General features: G+C 34.3%; 1 protein-coding gene and 1 pseudogene across 2 annotated transcripts; both read left to right on the top strand.

Moving 5' to 3' along the window:
- The first annotated feature begins 7,623 nt into the window (after positions 1–7,623).
- Positions 7,624–14,955, top strand: LOC148581491 (uncharacterized; annotated as a pseudogene).
- A 1,276-nt stretch (positions 14,956–16,231) lies between these two features.
- LOC107623886 (GDP-mannose transporter GONST1) lies at positions 16,232–19,987 on the top strand. 2 transcript variants are annotated; one of them, XM_016326284.3, is made up of 9 exons: positions 16,261–16,876; positions 16,974–17,113; positions 17,804–17,933; positions 18,112–18,210; positions 18,631–18,785; positions 18,987–19,103; positions 19,354–19,451; positions 19,540–19,604; positions 19,690–19,987. In XM_016326284.3, exons 1-8 carry the CDS (start codon positions 16,679–16,681, stop codon positions 19,596–19,598), a joined length of 996 nt encoding a protein of 331 aa, XP_016181770.1. In that variant the 5' UTR covers positions 16,261–16,678; the 3' UTR covers positions 19,599–19,604; positions 19,690–19,987. The 2 variants fall into 2 exon arrangements, with proteins under 2 accessions (XP_016181769.1, XP_016181770.1); XM_016326283.3 differs by having other exon boundaries at positions 16,232–16,876; positions 19,540–19,987.
- Positions 19,988–20,196: the final 209 nt, after the last annotated feature.

Genomic DNA, 20,196 nt, shown 5'->3' on the forward strand with positions numbered 1-20,196 from the left:
AGTTATGGTTTTCTTAGCACGTAAGTTAACTCGTTCCTTGAGCGTTGCGCCTTTATTGTGCGATTTTTATTTCCCCCTTTTCCTCAAGGCTCCTAGCATATTATAACTCTTCTGCTATTATATGTACTTATTTTATTTTAGAGGTCGTAATACCACATCACCTCTGTTTTACGACTTAAGCGTAAAGCTTTGTGTGGTCGGGTGTTACATGTTTGTTTTGTCTGTATTGCTTGTCTGTGCACCAAAATTTTGGAGGAATTGAGGAAGTGAAAATTAAAGGATTGGATCACAATTAGATTAAAGGAGACAAAGAGTGAATTGTAAGGTTAGCGTTTAATGAGACAGAAAGTGAACTGTAGAATTAGAGTTACATGGAGACTTAGATACCTTAGAGAGTTTTACTAAATTTATGGTTTGGTTCATTCCTTTAAGTTTATATCTAAGTGTCGGAGTTCTAGGATTACTTCTGGCTTTTTCGGGACTTTTTATATTAACTATGTGGGCACCTTTACCATGCTGAGAACCTCCGATTCTCATTCCATACATATTGTTGCTTTTCAGATACAAATCAGGAGGTACTTCACTGAACATTCTGGAGACTTTATGGAAGCGAAGAACTCTGGAAACTTAGGGTTGTATTTTATTTATGTTTATATATGTATATAGATTCTCCATCTTGTATTTTATAGTTATCCCTTTTAGAGGTTGACTTGGAGAAACAAGTCAGTTTTTCGAGTCGGGGGATATTTTGGGTTATATATATATACTTTGGTCGGCTTTTGCTTCGTAGGTTGATTTTGGAGTTTGATATTTGTACTTTAGAATTCTAATCTATGTTTATGGTCTTTTAGCTTTCTTTTCTATCTTAGTTATTCATCTACGCTTATCTTTCGTGAGCGATGCGATTTCTGTTTCGATTTTGCTTAACTTCTTTTTCAAGTTTTCTAGTTATAACTTTTTTCAACTATATCATGTACGTATTTTATTTTTAGAGGTCGTAGCGGCTCACCATTCCTAATTTACGTCTAGACGTAAAGTTTTATATAATAGGGTGTTACATTTCTGCTTTGTTTTAAACCAAATATACCCACGTTCTTTTTCTCTCCCGATCACACAACGAAGAAGATTAATATCGAAAGTTTTCCAAATTGCATACAGAGCAATGTCATTTAAAATCGAGTAAATAATTATTTTGACACTTAAAAAATTCAGATTTCGACAAAAAACGAATTCCACAAAATAATAATAACAAAATAACCTTCAAAAAATATATTCTATTTCACAATATGATCTAAACATCTAGTCAATAATTAATTTATTTGGTCAACAGTTAAATTTTTTTTGTGAATTATTAGTTTATTCTCACATCCTCTTATAATATTACTAAATTATCCTCTCTCTCTCTCCCTCCATTTTCATTACCATCATGCACCACTATTCTTCTGAACCCATTACATTCCACCACCACTCTACCGCCATTACCATGCACCCACGCACTACCACAATCTCATTCGTTACTGCCTCAGTATTATCTTTCTTGGATGTTCTTTCCTTTTGTTTATGACTTCTTCGACAATCTCTCTTGTTCTATGTCTCTACCTCTTCTGTTCATTCTTTTCTTTTCCTTGTTAAAAAAAGTGAGTGAAAAATACATAGCAAAATAAGTTTGAGCCAAATGAAATGAAAGAGAGAAATAAATTAAATATCAATAATTCATATCTATTCTATAAACGGTTATCTTTCAACCCTTCAACAAATTATTTGGATCATCACCATAGAATAATAACAAAATTCATATATAAAAAAAGAAAATAAAAATCTTCATAAAACTCATATTTTTTTTTCTTAAATAGTAAATAGAAATCAGAAAGATGATAAAATGAATTAAAAAATAATAAAAAAATAACAAGGTATAATATTGAAATTGAATAAAGGAGAAAAAAGAATGGAATAAAAAATAATACCTAAGTGAGAGTAAAGAATGAGAAAAATACTTGAATTTAATGAATAAATGAATAAAAAAGAGAAGACAAATTCAGATTCTCTCTTTGTAATATAAAATTCAAGTCTTCTGACATTTGTGGAGAATTATGATGATGATGATGTTGATGATTCCAACAATGAATGACGAATGGTGGATGGGGTGTTGATAATGGAACTGGATGAGATAGAGGAATGGGATGGAATGGGGTTAATGGTGATAAAAGGAGATGAAGGGGACAAGATGGGGCGGTGGCAGTGGAATTGAATGGAGAGGGAATAAGGGTGATGTTAATGGTAATAATTGAGCGAGAAAATGATGGGGTAAATTAGAAATTTTATAAAAAATGAACACTTGACCAAATAAATTAATCTTTGACTAATGCTTGGATCATTTTGTCAAACGAAGTATACTTTTTAGGAGTCATTATTGTAAAGATTCTACAACGAACACTATGAAAGCTCTATCAAGAGAGTTAGAATAAAGCAAGAACTCAGAACAGAGACGAAGAGTGCAATAATCTGCAATAACTTGCAGTAAAAGAAAAACTGAATTAATGTGAATGAAAAATACAATTGTTGCATACGTACTACTTAGCAACTACACATATACATATATGTAGCTAGAGTCCAACTAACTAAGCCTAACATAATTACAACAAATCAAAACTAACTTGAACCAATCAAGTTTGATTTTCTTGCTTTGTTGCTAAGCAATTCTACTATATATATGCATGTTTACTAACACCACCCTCAAGCAGATAGTTGGTTTAGGAACAACTCTCAGTTTAAACTTTAATCTTTCAAAGATAGTTGCTGTAAGAGGTTTAATTAGTAAATCTGCAACTTGATTAGTCCCTGGTTCATGAACAACATGGAGCAAATTCCTCTGGATTTTGTCACGAATTAATTGAACCTCAAGCTGAAAGTGTTTAGTTTTATCATGTAGAATAAAATTGACCATGAATAAAATAGTACTGAGATTATCATAGTAAATTGTAGGTGTAGTAGTAAGCTTCACATCCAATTCAACAGGAAAATTCTGCAACCATTCAATTTCTGCTTCACAAGATGCCAAGTTTCGAAACTTAGCTTCAGTAGAGGATATAGAAATAGTCGCTTGTTTCTCGCAAGACCATGAAATTAAATTACCACCAAGGTAAACACAATAGCCTGACACTGACCTACGATCTTCAAGGTCTACTGCCCAGTCTTAGTAAGAAAATCAATACAGCATCATGTCATCACTCTTGTGCAGAATCAGGCCATGATGCTTAGTGCCTTGCAAGTATCTAAGAACTCTCTTTGCTGCCTTCCAATGTGCCAACAAAGGACTATGCATAAACTGACTAATTTTACTCACTGCAAAGGATAGGTCTGGTCGTGTAATCAGTAAGTATTGTAAAGAGTCCACAACAGTTCTAAACAGCTTGGGATCTTCAATTTTTCAAAATCTATAGACAGTAATTGAAGAGAAGACACCATAGGAGAAGGCATAGTACTAGCTTGTCCCATTCCTAATTGGGACAATAAATTTATAACATATTTCTTTTGTGAAAGATGAATCTGTCCTTGTTCAGTTTTAGTAACTTCTATACCTACAAAGTAATTTAATTCTTCGAAATTCTTTATAGAAAAAATTGTATCCAATTTGTGTATCATGTTCTGAATAGCAGTAGCATTATTTCCTGTGATGATTATATCATCAACTTAACACAATATAAATGTGAACATTAGAATTCTTCATAATGAATAAGGATGTATAAGATTTTATATTGACAAAGCCAAAAGAGTGTAGAGTTGAACTAAGCTTGATAAACCACTCTCTTGGAGCTTGTTTCAAGCCATAGAAAAATTTGTCAAGTTTACAAACATAAGTATCATTGTTAATTTCAAAACCAATTGGTTGTTTTATGTAGATAAGTTGATGCAAGTCACCATTTAGGAAGACATTGTTAAAATCAAACTGCCTAATAACCTAGTTTCTAATTAGAGCTAAATTCGAAATTAGTCTGATTGTTGTTGGTCTAATTACAGGGCTAAACACCTGTTTGAAATCAAATCCCTCTTCCTAATGAAAATCTTGGGTCACTAACCTAGCTTTATGATTTTGAATTGTGGCATATGTAGGGTGTCTTTTAATGCAAAAACCCATTTGCAACATATTTCTTTGGTTCCTGGTGGTTTAGGAACTAAGTCCTTGTATGATTTCAAATTAGAGCTTAATATTCATCAGTCATGATCTTCTTCCAGTGAGAAATAGCTAGAGCTTTAATAGGATTCTTATGAGGTTTCTCTACTTCAGAACTAGAGAAAAGAATAGTAATGAAAAGTCTTGGTTTAAGAGAGCCTATTTTTGATCTAGTCATCATTGCATGAGTATTGTTGGGATTAGTAGTATTTATAGTGTTAGTAGCAATAGAAGAATTATTATGATTCACAGATTCTATTGTTAGTAGGCTACGTCTGATTCATTTGGGTATTCTGTACTTGTAAAATATCATGATTGTGACTAGTTGCAGGATTAGAAGTGATTAAAGGAAGATTTGTCATTTATTGATGCAGAAGTAATAAAAGTATTATGATTATTATGATTATGCAAAAGAAAATTAGAATTGATAGTAGATATAGAAGGTATAGAATAATTATCAGATTGATTATAAGGTAAAGTAGCAGATTGAGAATCGGATCTAATCATACCAAATAATTCATTATAGAAAAAAATATATTCATCAAACAAAATATTTTTAGTGATATGAATTTTGCCATTTGGAGACAGACATTTATACCCTTTGTAATTAGGAGTATAGCCTAGAAAGATACATTTGTGAGACTTGTAATCCAATTTTGATTGATTGCATGGTCTGAACAAAGGAAAATAGGCACTGCCAAACACTCTTAATGAAGTGCAGTCTGGTTTTTGATTAAACAACAACTCAAAAGGTGATTTGTTAGATAAAATAGGAGTTGGTAATTTATTAATCAAATAGGTAGCAGTGATCACTCTTAATGAAGCTATGCAATTCTTTGATTTTCTTGATTGAAGTCATTAGACTCTAGAGACTGTGCACCACTCTATATAAGCTAAGAATCTTTTTAATTAGATAATCTACGAGTATTTTTTTTTTAAATCCGCAGTAATAAAGGATTTTCTCCGGGTTGATGACTAGTGAAGACCTAATTAGACTTTAAACTGAAGAAAAAATCTCTATCTTATGGGTGTAAAGTGTTTGACACCCATTGTTATTGACTTGTTGGTACTACTTGAGACCAATAGATTGGGCGGCTTCAGGTCGGAGGTTTTTTCGGTGATACGTACATGGCCTCTGACAAAGGAGGCACATGAAGGGGACAAAGCCAAAACGAAGTAGTTTTGAGTTCAGGGACTAATTTGTTTGTTTGTAGATGGAATAATTGACTACCACGTGTGCTAACTTAGACTTTCATGTTAATATTTTTCGTTTGTCATTAATCAAAAAATTAGGTCAGAAACTGATTTTTTTGCGAAAGTTAAACTTGAGAGAGGCTTTTGTGTATTTCAAAAGTTAGGGGAATTATTTTTGAACAAGAAAGTTCAACACAGTAAGTAGAGTAAGAACAAAAAAAAAATTACAAAAAAACTCGTCAACTATTTTTTGTACTCTTCCTTTTTATAGTGTACTCCTGATTTTGTACTCCTAATTTTGTACTCATGAAAACATTTTCAACCACTCCAATCTTATTAAAATTCTGTCAATCCAATTGTAAGATCACTAAGCGAAAGTCCACCAGTTGCATGTCTTCTTTTATTGATTCTTACTAAAGTTGGGAAAATTAAAGTATCCAATTTAAAAATTTTAGGAACTGATTTAGATAATTACTCTTAACAAAAATCAACTAGTATAATGTTTTTAAATTTTTAATAAATAATCTAGTTATTTTTAAGTAATATAAAATAATTTAATTATTTTATTTTTGTAATTAAAAATAATACTGTATAATAATTAATTTTAATATATAAAAAATATTTTTATACGTATTTATATATTTTATATTTATTTTAAAACAAAAGATTATACGTGTTATTTTTAAAATATTATATATTGAAATATATATATATATATATATATATATATATATATATATATATATATATATATATATATATATATATATATATATATATATATATATTGATACGAGCTCTATGGGACAAACTGAGAACTGTCATATGCTAATTAGTCTAATTACAAGAGCAACAACTAAGAGAATAAAAGAAGGTTTTGCAAACATGGCTAAATCATGTGTTCAGGAGATGCATCAAGAATTGGGCAAGACAATGATTAATGATTATCAAAAGTCACACGTCTTACTATTTTATAAGATGCATTGAAGACTCTCATTAGTCAAGATGAATTAAAAAGAGACATCACTTTCTTAGAATTTATTCTATGTTTATTTTATTTTTTGTTATTTGTTTATTTTAGGCCTAATTATGATTTGGCCCATATTTTATTTTAGTGAACTTATGAGTTAGGAATTTAAATTTAAGAGGTATAAAAACCCTCTAAAATCTTGTAGCCATTTTTTTCCTTAATTTTATGAATGAAATTTTCTTTGAGTTTCTTTGAGAAACTTGGGTGTGAACAGGTGAGGTAGAGTGATTTCCTTAGCTGTTGCATCAGGAAATCAAATTGAGGTAGAGGAGTCCCTTTCTTTGATCTTTCATCTTATCTTGGTTTACGTTCCGTATCATTTGGTATCAGGTATTAGATTAATTTTCATTAGTCTACGTTCACCCTTTTTATGTTCTATATAAATTAAAAAAAATTCCAGCCACGGATAGTGACTTTATCCTTATGTCTTATTCTTTTCTTGTTGATTGACTTTTAATTCCTTTCCCTAGGATTATTTTCTTTCCCTAGCCAACACACCTTGAGTACAAAAAAAAAACAAAAAAAAAAGAGTACATACTTAAAAGTACATACTTTGAAGTTACATAGTAGCACTCAAGCAAAAAAAAAACATACACACACAAAAAAAAAGTGTTGTGTTCTTATAAAAAAACAAAGCAACAATCTCAAAAAAAAAATGCATTACATACGATATTATTATTATTCTTATTCTTATTTTTTTATTATTCTTATTTTTTGTCTTTTGTGTCTTTGTCCCTTTTTATTATTCTGTCCATCTTTTCCTCTTATTGTTGCGTCGATTTTTTTCTATCTTTTATTTTTATTTGAATTCTAAAGTGCAACAGTCAAAGAGATTCAAGAGTGGTAAAAGGCAAGAATGGTAAGTTCAATAGAGGGTAAAAGCCAATTTTGAGAATAAACACGAGTATCCATCTTTGAGTGAAACACGTGAGCGAGTGATTATGAGGTCCTTTTATAACATTTTTGTTACAGGTTCATTGTTATGGCAGCTCATTCCGAAGATACTTTAGTTGACATGGAGTTGATGCAAAGGGCCATTCAACACTTAACTAATCGCTTGACTGAATTGGAAGCATGGAAGTAAGAGGTGACACAGACACTATCCAAGATTACTAAACAAGGACCTTTCCGGAATCGGTGTCAGAATCATGTACCTTCTGATGATGACTCTGATGGGGTTATAACACCTCGACATAAAAGTCAAGATAGCAACATCAACGCCATCAAGATGCAAATACCACCATTCAAAGGGAGAAATGATCCTGAAGTTTATTTGGAGTGGGAACGTAAGGTAGAAAGAATTTTTGCTTGTCATAATTACTCTGAGGCAAAGAAGGTTCGTTTGGCAGCAGTTGCATTCTCTGACTATGCCTTGCTTTGGTGGGATGAACTAGTGAAGACACGACGGCAGAATGATGATCACCATATAGAGTCTTGGGATCTTATGAAGCGCCTCATGAAGAAACAATTTGTGCCTTCGTACTACTATAGGGAAGTGCATCAGAAGTTACATCGACTGACTCAAGGCTCTAAGTCCGTTGAAGACTACCATAAGGAAATGGAAATGCTTATGATTACTACCAACATAGAAGAGGACACTGAGGTTACTAAGGCACGATTTGTGGGTGGTTTGAATAGAGCAATTTCTGATGTGGTGGAGTTACATCATTATGTGGAGATGGAGGATTTGGTCAGTATGGCAATGAAGGTGGAGAGGCAACAACAAAAAAGAGCACCAAGAGGATTATCACATGCTAATCCAAAGTGGGAGTCTTGTAGTGTTGACACAACAAAGATTAAGGGTGTTGAATCTAATGCATTGCTTGATGCTACCAAGAAGAAAGGTAATTCTAACTCTTCTTCTGCTACTTCTAGACATCGAGATATTAAATGCTTCAAGTGTCATGGTATGGGTCATTATACTAGTGATTGCCCAAATAGGAGATTGATGGTTATTAGAGAAGATGATATTGTGTCTGATTCTGATCATGGTGATGACTCTGATCATAATAGCATGCCATCTTTGGAGAATTGTTCTGATGGTGATGTTGAGTATGTAGTTGGTAGCACAAATTGCGAATCACACTTTTCACAACGCGTACCACTGACCAGCAAGTGCACTGGGTCGTCCAAGTAATACCTTACGTGAGTAAGGGTCGAATCCCACGGAGATTGTTGGTTTGAAGCAATCTATGGTTATCTTGTAAATCTTAGTTAGGAAGTCAATTATGTTTATCAGTTGAATTATGAATAACCAGTAGAGCATAAATTAAAAGTTACTTGTTGTGCAGTAATGGAGAATATGTTGGAGTTTTGGAGATGCTTTGTCCTCTGAATCTCTGCTTTCCTCTGTCTTCTGATTCACGCACGCACGTCCTCCTATGGCAAGCTGTGTGTTGGTGGATCACCGTTGTCAATGGCTACCTTCCATCCTTCCAGTGAAAACTACGCTCACGCGCTCTGTCACAGCACGGCTAATCACCGGTTGGTTCTCGATCCGGTTGGAATAGGATTTACTATCCTTTTGCGTCTGTCACTAACGCCCAGCCTTCCGGAGTTTGAAGCTCGTCACAGTCATTCAATCATTGAATCCTACTCGGAATACCGCAGACAAGGTTTAGACTTTCCGGATTCTCATGAATGCCGCCATTAGTTCTAGCTTATACCACGGAGATTCTGATTTAAGAATCTAAGAGATACTCATTCAATCGTATATAGAACGGAGGTGGTTGTCAGGCACACGTTCATGATTTGAGGAAGGTGATGAGTGTCACGGATCATCACCTTCATGACAGTTAAGCGCGAATGAACATCTTAGATAGGAACAAGCGTGTTTGAATGGAAAACAGAAATACTTGCATTAATTCATCGAGACACAGCAGAGCTCCTCACCCCCAACAATGGGGTTTAGAGACTCATGCCGTCAGAGAATACAAAGTTTAGATCTGAAATGTCATGAGATACAAAATAAGTCTCTAAAAGTTGTTTAAATACTAAACCAGTAGCCTAGGGTTACAAAATATGAGTGGACTATGATGGATGATGCAGAGATCCACTTCTGGGGCCCACTTGGTGTGCTGGGGCCCACTTGGTGTGTGCTGGGGCTGAGACTTTAAGCAATTCACGTGCAGAGGCTATTTGTGGAGTTGAACGCCAGTTTTTGTGCCAGTTTGGGCGTTCAACTCCAGTTTTTGATCCTTTTCTGGCGCTGGACGCCAGATTTGGGCAGAAGGCTGGTGTTGAACGCCGGTTTACATCGTCAATTCTTGTGCAAAGTATAGACTATTATATATTGCTGGAAAGCCCTGGATGTCTACTTTCCAACGCAATTGGAAGCACGCCATTTCGAGTTCTGTAGCTCCAGAAAATCCACTTTGAGTGCAGAGAGGTCAGAATCCAACAGCATCAGCAGTCCTTTTTCAGCCTGAATCAGATTTTTGCTCAGCTCCTTCAATTTCAGCCAGAAAAATACCTGAAATTACAGAAAAACACACAACTCATAGTAAAGTCCAGAAACATGAATTTTTCCTAAAAACTACTGGAAATAAACTAAAAACTAACTAAAACATACTCAAAACTATATGAAATTATCCCCAAAAAGCGTATAAAATATCCGCTCATCAGTAGTCCATGGTGAATCTCTTGTTGTTAGACGTGCTTTGAATTTGCAGGTGAAAGAAGATAGTCTAGAGCAACGCCACAATCTTTTTCACACTAGATGCTTGGTGGGTGGAAAAGTGTGTAGTCTAATTATTGATGACGGGAGTTGGACTAATGTGGCTAGTACACTTATGGTGGAGAAATTGGGTTTGACATGTGTTCAACATCCTAAACTATATACGTTGTAGTGGTTGAATGACAGTGGAGAGATCAAGGTTGACAAACAGGTGACAATTGCATTCTCTGTTGGCAAGTATGTTGATGAGGCATTGTGTGATGTGGTGCCAATGCAAGCTTGTCATTTATTATTAGGGTGACCTTGGCAGTTCGACCGTCGAGCATTTCATGATGGTTACACGAATCGATTCTCCTTTGATTTTAATGGTCGCAAGATCACTCTTGCTCCTTTATCACCTAAGGAGGTTTACCTTGATCAGTTGAAGCTTCAACAGGATGCCAAGAGAAACATGGGATGTGAGATCACAGAAAAATTTGAGAGAAAAGAGGCTATGAGAGAAAAGAATATAGAAAAAGGCCCAAAGGTGAGTGAAAAGAAAGAAAAGAGTCCATGTCATGAGAGTAGTACAAATACAAAAAAAATTGAGAAAGTTAAGAGCAAATTGTGTTTCTTTGCAAAAGAGAGAGATTTAAAGAGTGCTTTAATAGGCAAGAAAGCTTTGTTTATGGTTCGGTTTAGGGATACTTTATTCTCTGACACTGACTTAACCCAAATTTGCCAAATAGCTTTGTCTCTTTGTTGCAGGAATTTGCCGATGTCTTCCCTACTGACGTACCACGTGGTTTGCCTCCATTACATGGGATTGAGCACCAAATTAATTTTATTCCTGGTGCTAGCATTCCTAATAGACTAGCTTATAGAAGTAATTCTGAAGAGGCAAAGGAGCTTCAAAGGCAAGTGGAGGAGTTATTAGCCAAAGGTCACATCCGGGAGAGTATGAGTCCATGTGCTGTACTAGTTTTGTTAGTTCCAAAGAAGGATGGTACTTGGCGAATGTGTGTGGATTATCGTGCAGTCAATAAAATTACGGTAAAGTATCGTTATCCTATCCCTAGGTTAGATGACATGCTTGATGAGTTATATGGTGTATGCATATTCACTAAAATTGATTTGAAAAGTGGGTATCATCAAATTAGAATGAAACCAGGGGATGAATGGAAGATTGCATTTAAAACAAAACATGGGTTATATGAGTGGTTAGTAATGCCTTTTGGGTTAACTAATGCCCCTAGTACTTTTATGCGTCTAATGAACCATGTTTTGCGAGACTTTTTGGGTAAATTTGTTGTTGTTTATTTTGATGATATTCTCATTTATAGCACTTGTTTGGATGACCACTTGTCACGTGTTTCAGCTGTATTGGAAGTGCTTTGAAAAGAAAAATTATATGCTAATCTTAAAAAGTGCACTTTTTGTATTGATCGAGTTATATTTCTTGGTTTTGTTGTGAGTGCGAGTGGAATTGAAATTGATGAGGAAAAGGTAAAGGCTATTCGTGAATGGCCAACGCCTAAGAATGCTTCTGAGGTACGAAGTTTTCATGGGTTAGCTGGGTTTTATAGAAGATTTGTAAAAAAATTTTCTACCATTGCTGCACCTCTCACAGAGGTTATAAAAAAGGATGTTGGATCTAAATGGGAAAGGGAACAAGACATTGCATTTCATACCCTAAAAGACTGTTTGTGTTCTACTCCTATTCTTGTTTTACCTAACTTTGATAAAATCTTTGAGATTGAATGTGATGCTTCTGAGATTAGTATAGGTGCTATTTTAATGCAGGAAAAATGAGCCATTGCCTTCTTCAGTGAAAAGTTGAATTTAGCTCAGCGTAAATATTCAACATATGACAAAGAATTATATGCTTTGGTTCGGGCTTTAGAGGTTTGGCAACCCTACCTCTTACCTAAGAAGTTTGTGATTCACACGGATCATGAATCTTTGAAGCACTTAAAAGGACAAGGTAAGCTTGATAAAAGACATGCTAAATGGGTGGAATTTATTGAAACATTTCCCTATGTGATTGCCTTTAAATAAGGTAAAGATAATGTCGTTGCTGATGCTTTATCTTGGAGGTATGCTTTGATTACTACACTTACCTCTAAGTTATTGGGATTTGAGTTTTTAAAGGAGTTGTATGTCACTGATTCTGACTTTTCTGCTATTTATGCCTCTTGTGAACATAGTGCATTTAACAAATTTTATAGACATGAAAGTTTTCTGTTTCGTGGTAATAGAATTTGTGTGCCTGCTTGTTCTACGAGGGACTTACTTGTTCTTGAATCACATAATGAAGGTTTGATGGGTCATTTTGGTGTGCATAAGACATTAGATGTGTTATCTGAAAATTTTTACTGGCCACGCATGCGTAGAGATGTTGAAAAATTTTGTGCTAAGTGTGTTGCATGTAAACAGGCTAAATCTAAGTCTTTACCACATGGTTTGTATGCCCCTTAACCTGTTCCTATGCATCCGTGGGTTGATATTTCTATGGATTTTGTTCTTGGTTTGCCTTGAACAAAAAAAGGTCGAGATAGCATTTTTGTTGTGGTAGACAGATTTAGTAAAATGGCTCATTTTATTGCATGCCATAAAACTGATGATGTAACAAATATTGTTGATCTGTTCTTTAGAGAGGTTGTGCGTTTGCATAGTATTCCCCAAACTATTGTTTCTAATCGTGACGTAAAATTTTTGAGTCATTTTTGGAAAGTTTTATAGGGTAAATTAGGCACAAAATTATTATACTCTACTACTTGTCATCTGATGCGTGAGCATCTTCCCTATCTTTTCCTAGTGAATTTGCATTTAATTTGTTGAGTTTAATCAAGAATAATTATCTTTTAGCCACTATGGATGTTACTTTGAGTCGTATGCAATTCTGTTTATTTTAGGTAGCATTTGGCTGGATTTGATGGAGTTTCCGTAGAAAAAAAGAAGAAGGCGAATGATGCTGTCAACCCTGACCTCTCTGTACTCAAACCTGAATAACTTGAGCTACAGAGGTCCAATGAACGTGATTTCAGTGGCGTTGGAAAGCTAACTTCTAGAGCTTTCCAACATATATAATAGTCCATACTTCTTCTCCAACCACGCTGCCAAGGCTGCGCCTAACTTGAGATTTTTCAAGTTAGGCGCAAAACATTAATAAGCATGCATAAGGATTAGGCCTCCATCAAGTAAGGCGCAGCTCGTCACCAAGTTAGGCGTGGATCCTGCGAAGCAAGTGGTCCCCACCCATCAATTGAAGACGTGCTGATTGCTATAATTAATTCTGATTTAAAACTTTAATTTTTATTTTAAAATAGGAAAAGATATTATGCTAGTTTTAGAAATTTGAATTTTAAATTTATTAGGATTAGATATAAAAGGATCCCAATTAGTTAACAGGGGGATTCGAACACAACATTATTCCAATTCATACTTTACAATCCTAGTTTTCTACTCTGAACCATGAGCAACTAATCCTCCATTGTTAAGGTTAGGAGCTCTGTCTATTTCTATGGATTAATTTTATTGCTTTTTCTCTTTTAATTCATGTATGGATTTATAATTTAAGGATTGTTTTCGCTATTTATCTTATGAATTTGGGTGGAACGGAAGTATGACCCTCTTTCTATTTGAGTTTTTGTATAACTTGGAAAAACTCTTTACTTGAACAACAGCTTGAAAACATACTCTCCTAAATTTTAATTATCTGGATTTAACGGGATACGTGACATATAATTCTTTTATTTTTGGGTAATTAGAGTTTTTGTGGCATATAAACTGTAATTTGATCATGCAGCTTCTAATTGAAATTAATTGACCAAGGAATTGGCAGTTAATGAATTTTAGAGGAGACTAGAAAGGTCTAAGGAATTAGGGTCTAGTCACATATAGTTTGCCATAAATTAAATCCTACATAATTAAAATAGTTAGTAAGAAAAGTTAATCCGGAAAAATAGATAACTCTGAAACCTTAACTGTTTTTCCATATATATTTCACAGCTCATTTACTGCTTGCTTTCTGAAATTCTTAATTACTTTTTAATGCTCTTTGAATATTCAAACACTCTTTTTTGTTTGTCTAACTAAGCCAATCAATCAATGATTGTTGCTTAATCCATCAATTCTCGTGGGATCGACCCTCACTCACCTGAGGTATTACTTGGTACGACCCGGTGCACTTACCGGTTAGTTTGTGGTTATAAATTACCGCACCATCATCCTCAAACTGATGGTCAAACTGAAGTAGTAAATAGAACACTAGGGACCTTATTACGTGCTGTTGTTGTTGGTAAGAATTTGAAAACTTGGGAAGATTGTTTACCTTTTATTGAGTTTGCTTATAATAGAACTATTCATTCTTCTACTGGTTTTCTCCTTTTGAACTTGTTTATGGTTTTAATCCTTTAACTGTTTTGGACTTATTACCTTTGCCTTTGAGTGATATTGTTAGCTTGGATGCAGAAGATAAAGCTGAAAAGGTTAAAGCAATGCACTTGAAAGCACGTGAATCGCTTGAACAGAAAAATAAGTTGATAGTCCAACGGGTGAATAAAGGTCGAAGACAACTTATCTTTGAACCTGGCGATTGCGTATGGGTTCATTTGAGAAAGGAGAGATTTCCTACTCAAAGAAAATCCAAGTTAGACCCTAGGAGTGATGGTCCATTTCAAGTGCTCGAAAGGGTCAATAACAATGCTTACAAGATTGACCTTCCATGTGAGTATAATGTATCAACTACTTTTAATGTCTCTGACCTATCTCCTTTTGCTTGTGATGCAGATTCGAGGACGAATCTTTTTTAGGAGGGAGGGAATGATACGAGCCCTATGGGACAAACTGAGAACTGTCATATGCCAATTGGTCAAATTACAAGAGCAACAACTAAGAGAATAAAAGAAGGTTTTGCAAACATGGCTAAATCATGTGTTCAGGAGATGCATCAAGAATTGGGCAAGACAATGATTAATGATTATCAAAAGTCACACGTCTTACTATTTTACAAGATGCATTGAAAACTCTCATTAGTCAAAATGAATTAAAAGAGACATCACTTTCTTAGAATTTATTCTATGTTTATTTTATTTTTTGTTATTTGTTTGTTTTAGGCCCAATTATGATTTGGCCCATATTTTATTCTAGTGAACTTATGAGTTATGGATTTAAATTTAAGAGGTATAAAAACTCTCTAAAACCTGGTAGCCATTTTTTTTTCCTTAATTTTATGAATGAAATTTTCTTTGAGTTTTTTTGAGAAACTTGGGTGTGAACAGGTGAGGTAGAATGATTCTCTTAGCTGTTGCATCAGAAAATCAAATTGAGGTAGAGGAGTCCCTTTCTTTGATCTTCCATCTTATCCTGGCTTACGTTCCGTATCATATATATTAATATATTTTATATTTAATAAAATTTAATAATTTATAAAAAATAATAGCACACAAAATTATTGGGGTCGGTTTTTTTCTGGCTTAAGGTAAAGTCACCTGAGAATTTAAAAGATAAAAGTCACACTTACGAAGCATTTGAAAATTAGTTTGCGTTTCTCATTAGGCAAAGTCAGTGCATTCTTACTTAATTGGAAATTTGGAATTCTGATATTTTGCTAATGTATGAATGTAAGATACGTTTGACTTTTTCATTTGGATCGTTTATAAGACATCTTCGGGTCAAACATGTTACAATTGAATAGTGACATGAAACATTAATCTTGGTGGGCACAACATATTCGATGCAAGTGCACTACTATCTTACAAGTGGCCTAATTTCTGATATGATTAACAAAACAAAAATATAAAAAAGAAAAAACCCTTTCCCTTTGGTTTTGATGTTTAATTTAGAGAAATTACGGAGGCTAAACGGTAAAAGTGTAAAACACAAAGCTCTTTAAATAGGAATAGATTCTTTTTTTTTTCTTTTTTTTTTTTTTGTAAAATATGATTTCTTAGACTCTTCCCATACATTCTTTAAGTTGAACAAGAAAATATATAATTAAAGATGTTAAATAATAAAAGATCACGTTTTATAAAAAAATTTAAAAAATTATTTTTAATTATATTTAACGTTCTACTTTAAGGCAAATAGTAGCCATAACACTCGTGGAAATTGGAGGAATCAAGAAATGGGTAATATATGAAAAAAAATCTCAATTAAATAAAGGGTCATGTTAAATAATAATAATAATAATAAGGTTATTATTATGATGTATTTCAAAACTATTAAGAACCCAAGCAAGAGTGGATTTTGGCCAATCTCCAGTTTATTGAGGATTTGGAAAGGACAAAGACACATCCACAAAAGTTGGCAGCTTCATCACCAAACGCAAAGAAGCTTCCATTTTTGAATCTCAAACGGCCTTTTTTCTCCGTACATCAAACATTTCTGGGGTTCGTTGATCCCCAAATCGTCTAATTTGACTTTTCGCCTCCTTTTTCATCTAATTCTCTGCTATTTGAACGATTACTGGTGTGACCCGTGATGGGTCATTCCCTTTGATCATTAACACAAACGGGTTTTTGAAAAGGGGAAATTTTTATCTTGATTTGTTGTACTTCTTGTTGCCCTTGTTCACTGCAAACAAGTACGAACGCTCCTTGTTGAAGCCACAGTTGGGTCACAAAAGATGAATGCTTCTACAGATGATGAACACGACGTGGAAAATGGCAAGTTTATAAGAAGTAATAGGGGAGTTAAACTCAGCAATCAAGCTTTGTTGTCTGGAATTGCTTATTGCCTTTCTTCATGCGGCATGATATTGGTTAACAAGTTTGTGCTTTCAAGCTACAATTTTAATGCAGGGATATCCTTGATGTTGTATCAGGTAATTGGTTTCCCCTTGATGTTTTCCTCTTTTTATGTATTATTTTTGTTTCTTGTATAGTTTGATGAGGTAATTGGTGATGTTTGTTTGGATGCAGAATTTCATTTCGGTGGTTATTGTTGCTACACTTAGCCTTCTTGGTTTAGTCTCAACTGAACCTTTGACATGGAAATTGATCAAAGTATGGTTGCCTGTGAATGTTATATTTGTTGGAATGCTTGTTACAAGCATGTTTAGGTATGTAGTCTTCAGTTTTCTTTGCTACTGTAAATTTATAGTACTTTCCTTCCCTCCTTCATTGGAATATATTGATCTTTTTCCAATATAGTGACTGGTTTTTCTACCAAGCAATGTTTCGTTTATATGTCTTTTCAAATTATTATTATTTTATTATTATTAGATATGGGGAATTTCATTGAAAGTTTGGTTGCATCAATTGTAGAGAAGACAGTAGAATCTCCCCTTTAGGTGATTTCGGCACGTGTGACGGACACTCGAACAGTCCTTGTAAGGAGAATAGAATCATTGATCAGATAGAGAATACTTCAATAATTAGACATGAGGGAGAACAAGAAAACCATAGGAAAAATTATCAGATTTAATTGTTAGTGAGTTAAATGTTAGTATGGTTTATGATCTGTGGGATCACTTGAACTATGTAGTCTACCTTACCTAATGGGAGTAGGCTTGGTTGTTTTATTTTGCCGAATAAGCTCGGAGAAATTTTGTTTGAATGAGTAAAGCAATATAGTCATGAAATGAAAATAGTGCAAGGAAAATTTTGTTCTTATCCGGAGATTCTCAAAATCATAAAGGATGCTAACTTTTTGTTGTGAAATATGTAATCTAGATTACATATTGAGGTTGCAACAGAGTCTCTCTTGCTTAGTAGCATTGTTTTGCTTATCATGATTTGTTTATGTGCAGTTTGAAATACATTAATGTAGCCATGGTGACAGTCCTGAAGAATGTTACTAATGTTATAACTGCACTTGGTGAGATGTACTTGTTCAATAAGCAACATGACAACAGAGTCTGGACTGCCCTTTTTTTAATGGTATGTTTGCATGCATCTCCCACAACCATTATTATTGCCGATATCTTCTCCGTTCAAATTGTCAAACGATGTAATCACTATAATAGGAGATAATTTTTTTAATCAGAACAAAAATAGTGATCAGTCTGATTAGCACTTGGTGCCTCTTTCTTCAACGTGATTCCCTTTCCTCTTGCAGATCATTTCAGCAGTGACTGGGGGGATTACTGATCTCTCTTTCAACGCAACTGGCTATGCTTGGCAGACATTAAACTGTTTCTTAACAGCATCATATTCTGTGAGTATTTCATTTTGTGAATTCAACTTCACCATTGTAATCTTCCTTGTTTTCATGCAACCTCAAGGTCACAGGATCAAGCTGTGAAATCAGCCACTAATGCTTGTAATAGATTAGGCTGCCTATATTTTAAATTTTTTTTTTAATGTGTTTTGATATGGTATACTTCAGTGTAGGTGAAGTGAAGTAACCAATTTATGCAATCAAACCTTTTCTGTTCAAAAGCAAACCATTTTTCAACTATCCCTTCTTGCATTGGAAAGATTTCCTGATTTTTAAGGGTCATTTGGTTCTCCTTTTAACAGGGGAGCTTTTAAAAGAATCATTTAGAATTTTCTCATGAATAAATGTAGATAGCGCCGATTGTTGGCTTAGTCAACTTTGCTGATTATTTGGTTGTTTTTTATTTTATTGCTGCAGCTGACCCTACGAAGGGTCATGGATACAGCAAAGCAAGTTACTAAATCTGGAGACTTAAATGAATTCTCGATGGTCTTGTTGAACAACACCCTTTCAATGCCTTTGGGAATTTTCCTGATTTTGGTTTTCAATGAGGTGGATTATCTCTTAACAACGTGAGTTTTTCTCCTATTTTTTCTCTTATCTTTGCATGACTCGAAACTATTGTATCGCATCCTAAGTTTTCGTTCGCTTTGTGTTTGTGTTGTGTTTCTTTATACAAATACACATATCTGCAATCTGAATCTCCGGAAGGTGCTTTATACGGTGCTATTTTTCTGCATATCTTATTAAATTTTTGGTATTTCAATTGACAGGCCACTTCTGAGATTACCTAGCTTTTGGCTGGTGATGACCTTAAGCGGCTTTTTGGGTCTAGGAATTAGCTTCTCATCCATGTGGTTTCTTCATCAGACAGGGGCTACGACTTACAGGTTTTATATTTCGTTTTAGTTTCGCTGCCGACAAGCCATAAAGTCAACTGTAGTACTCTCTTGAAAAATAAAAGAATAAAAGACAAACTCAACTTGTTAAAATTTAAAACTCAGACTGGTTAGGAATAATTGTGAAACAGTAGTTTGTTGTTGTCTAGATTTGAATCCTTAATGCCAGAAGTGTGTCTGTTTTAATTGATTGGAGCTGTTAGTATGTTGACGTAACTAATTGGCGGTATGCCATTTGCAGCCTTGTAGGTTCGTTGAATAAGATCCCACTTTCAGTTGCAGGCATCCTTCTGTTTCATGTTCCAACTAGTTTGCAGAATTCTGCTAGCATTTTCTTTGGTTAGTTCTTTGTTTACATTTGCATTATTATTATGATAGTTCTGTATTTTGTTTTGTTTCGCTGCTGAAATGTGTGTGGAATTCGTAGGTCTTTTGGCTGGAGTGTTTTTTGCGAGGGCCAAAATCCGGGAGAGATCGCAATCCTGAGAAAAGGTAGAACCATAGAATCCTATAGTTAAGTTTGTACTAGAAGGAAGCATTCATTCCCCAGTTATAGAATTTGATTTTTTGGGTGAAGTTGGAAGTTCAATCCATGTATAGCTGTGAGGTTTTGTCAAAGAGTTGATGGTGTTGGAGAAAAAGCTACTCGGCGGCGTTGGATGGTTCATCATCACTGCCATTCCATCAAGGATTTGTGGATGGAGAAGCTTTGGGAAAAGAGAAAAAAAAGGAAATAAAAAATGTGACTAACCTTTCTGAGTTTGATTGATTCTTGTACCATAAAGAACTTCCATTGTATCCTTGTATTATCACGTTACGATTTGTTTGATATGATTGAAAATTCTCAGGGAAATCAAAAGGTGGTTAATATTTCATTCGTTTGAACTTTCTCTCCTTTTTTCGTTCTTGTTAATGTGACACATTGTTATTCTACTACTATATCATTTACCTTTTTCCATTTATCTGGCTATTTATAATAGAGTGAATACCCCATCCGGCCCTGACAATTATCTCGAAAGGACAACGAGGTCCCCAGGAAAAAAAAAACACCCAATCCGGCCCCTGATAATTTTTTTTGGGACTG

Source organism: Arachis ipaensis, chromosome B10, assembly GCF_059453495.1.
Source record: "Arachis ipaensis isolate K30076 ecotype BB chromosome B10, ASM5945349v1, whole genome shotgun sequence".
NCBI classification, from domain to species: Eukaryota; Viridiplantae; Streptophyta; class Magnoliopsida; order Fabales; family Fabaceae; genus Arachis; species Arachis ipaensis.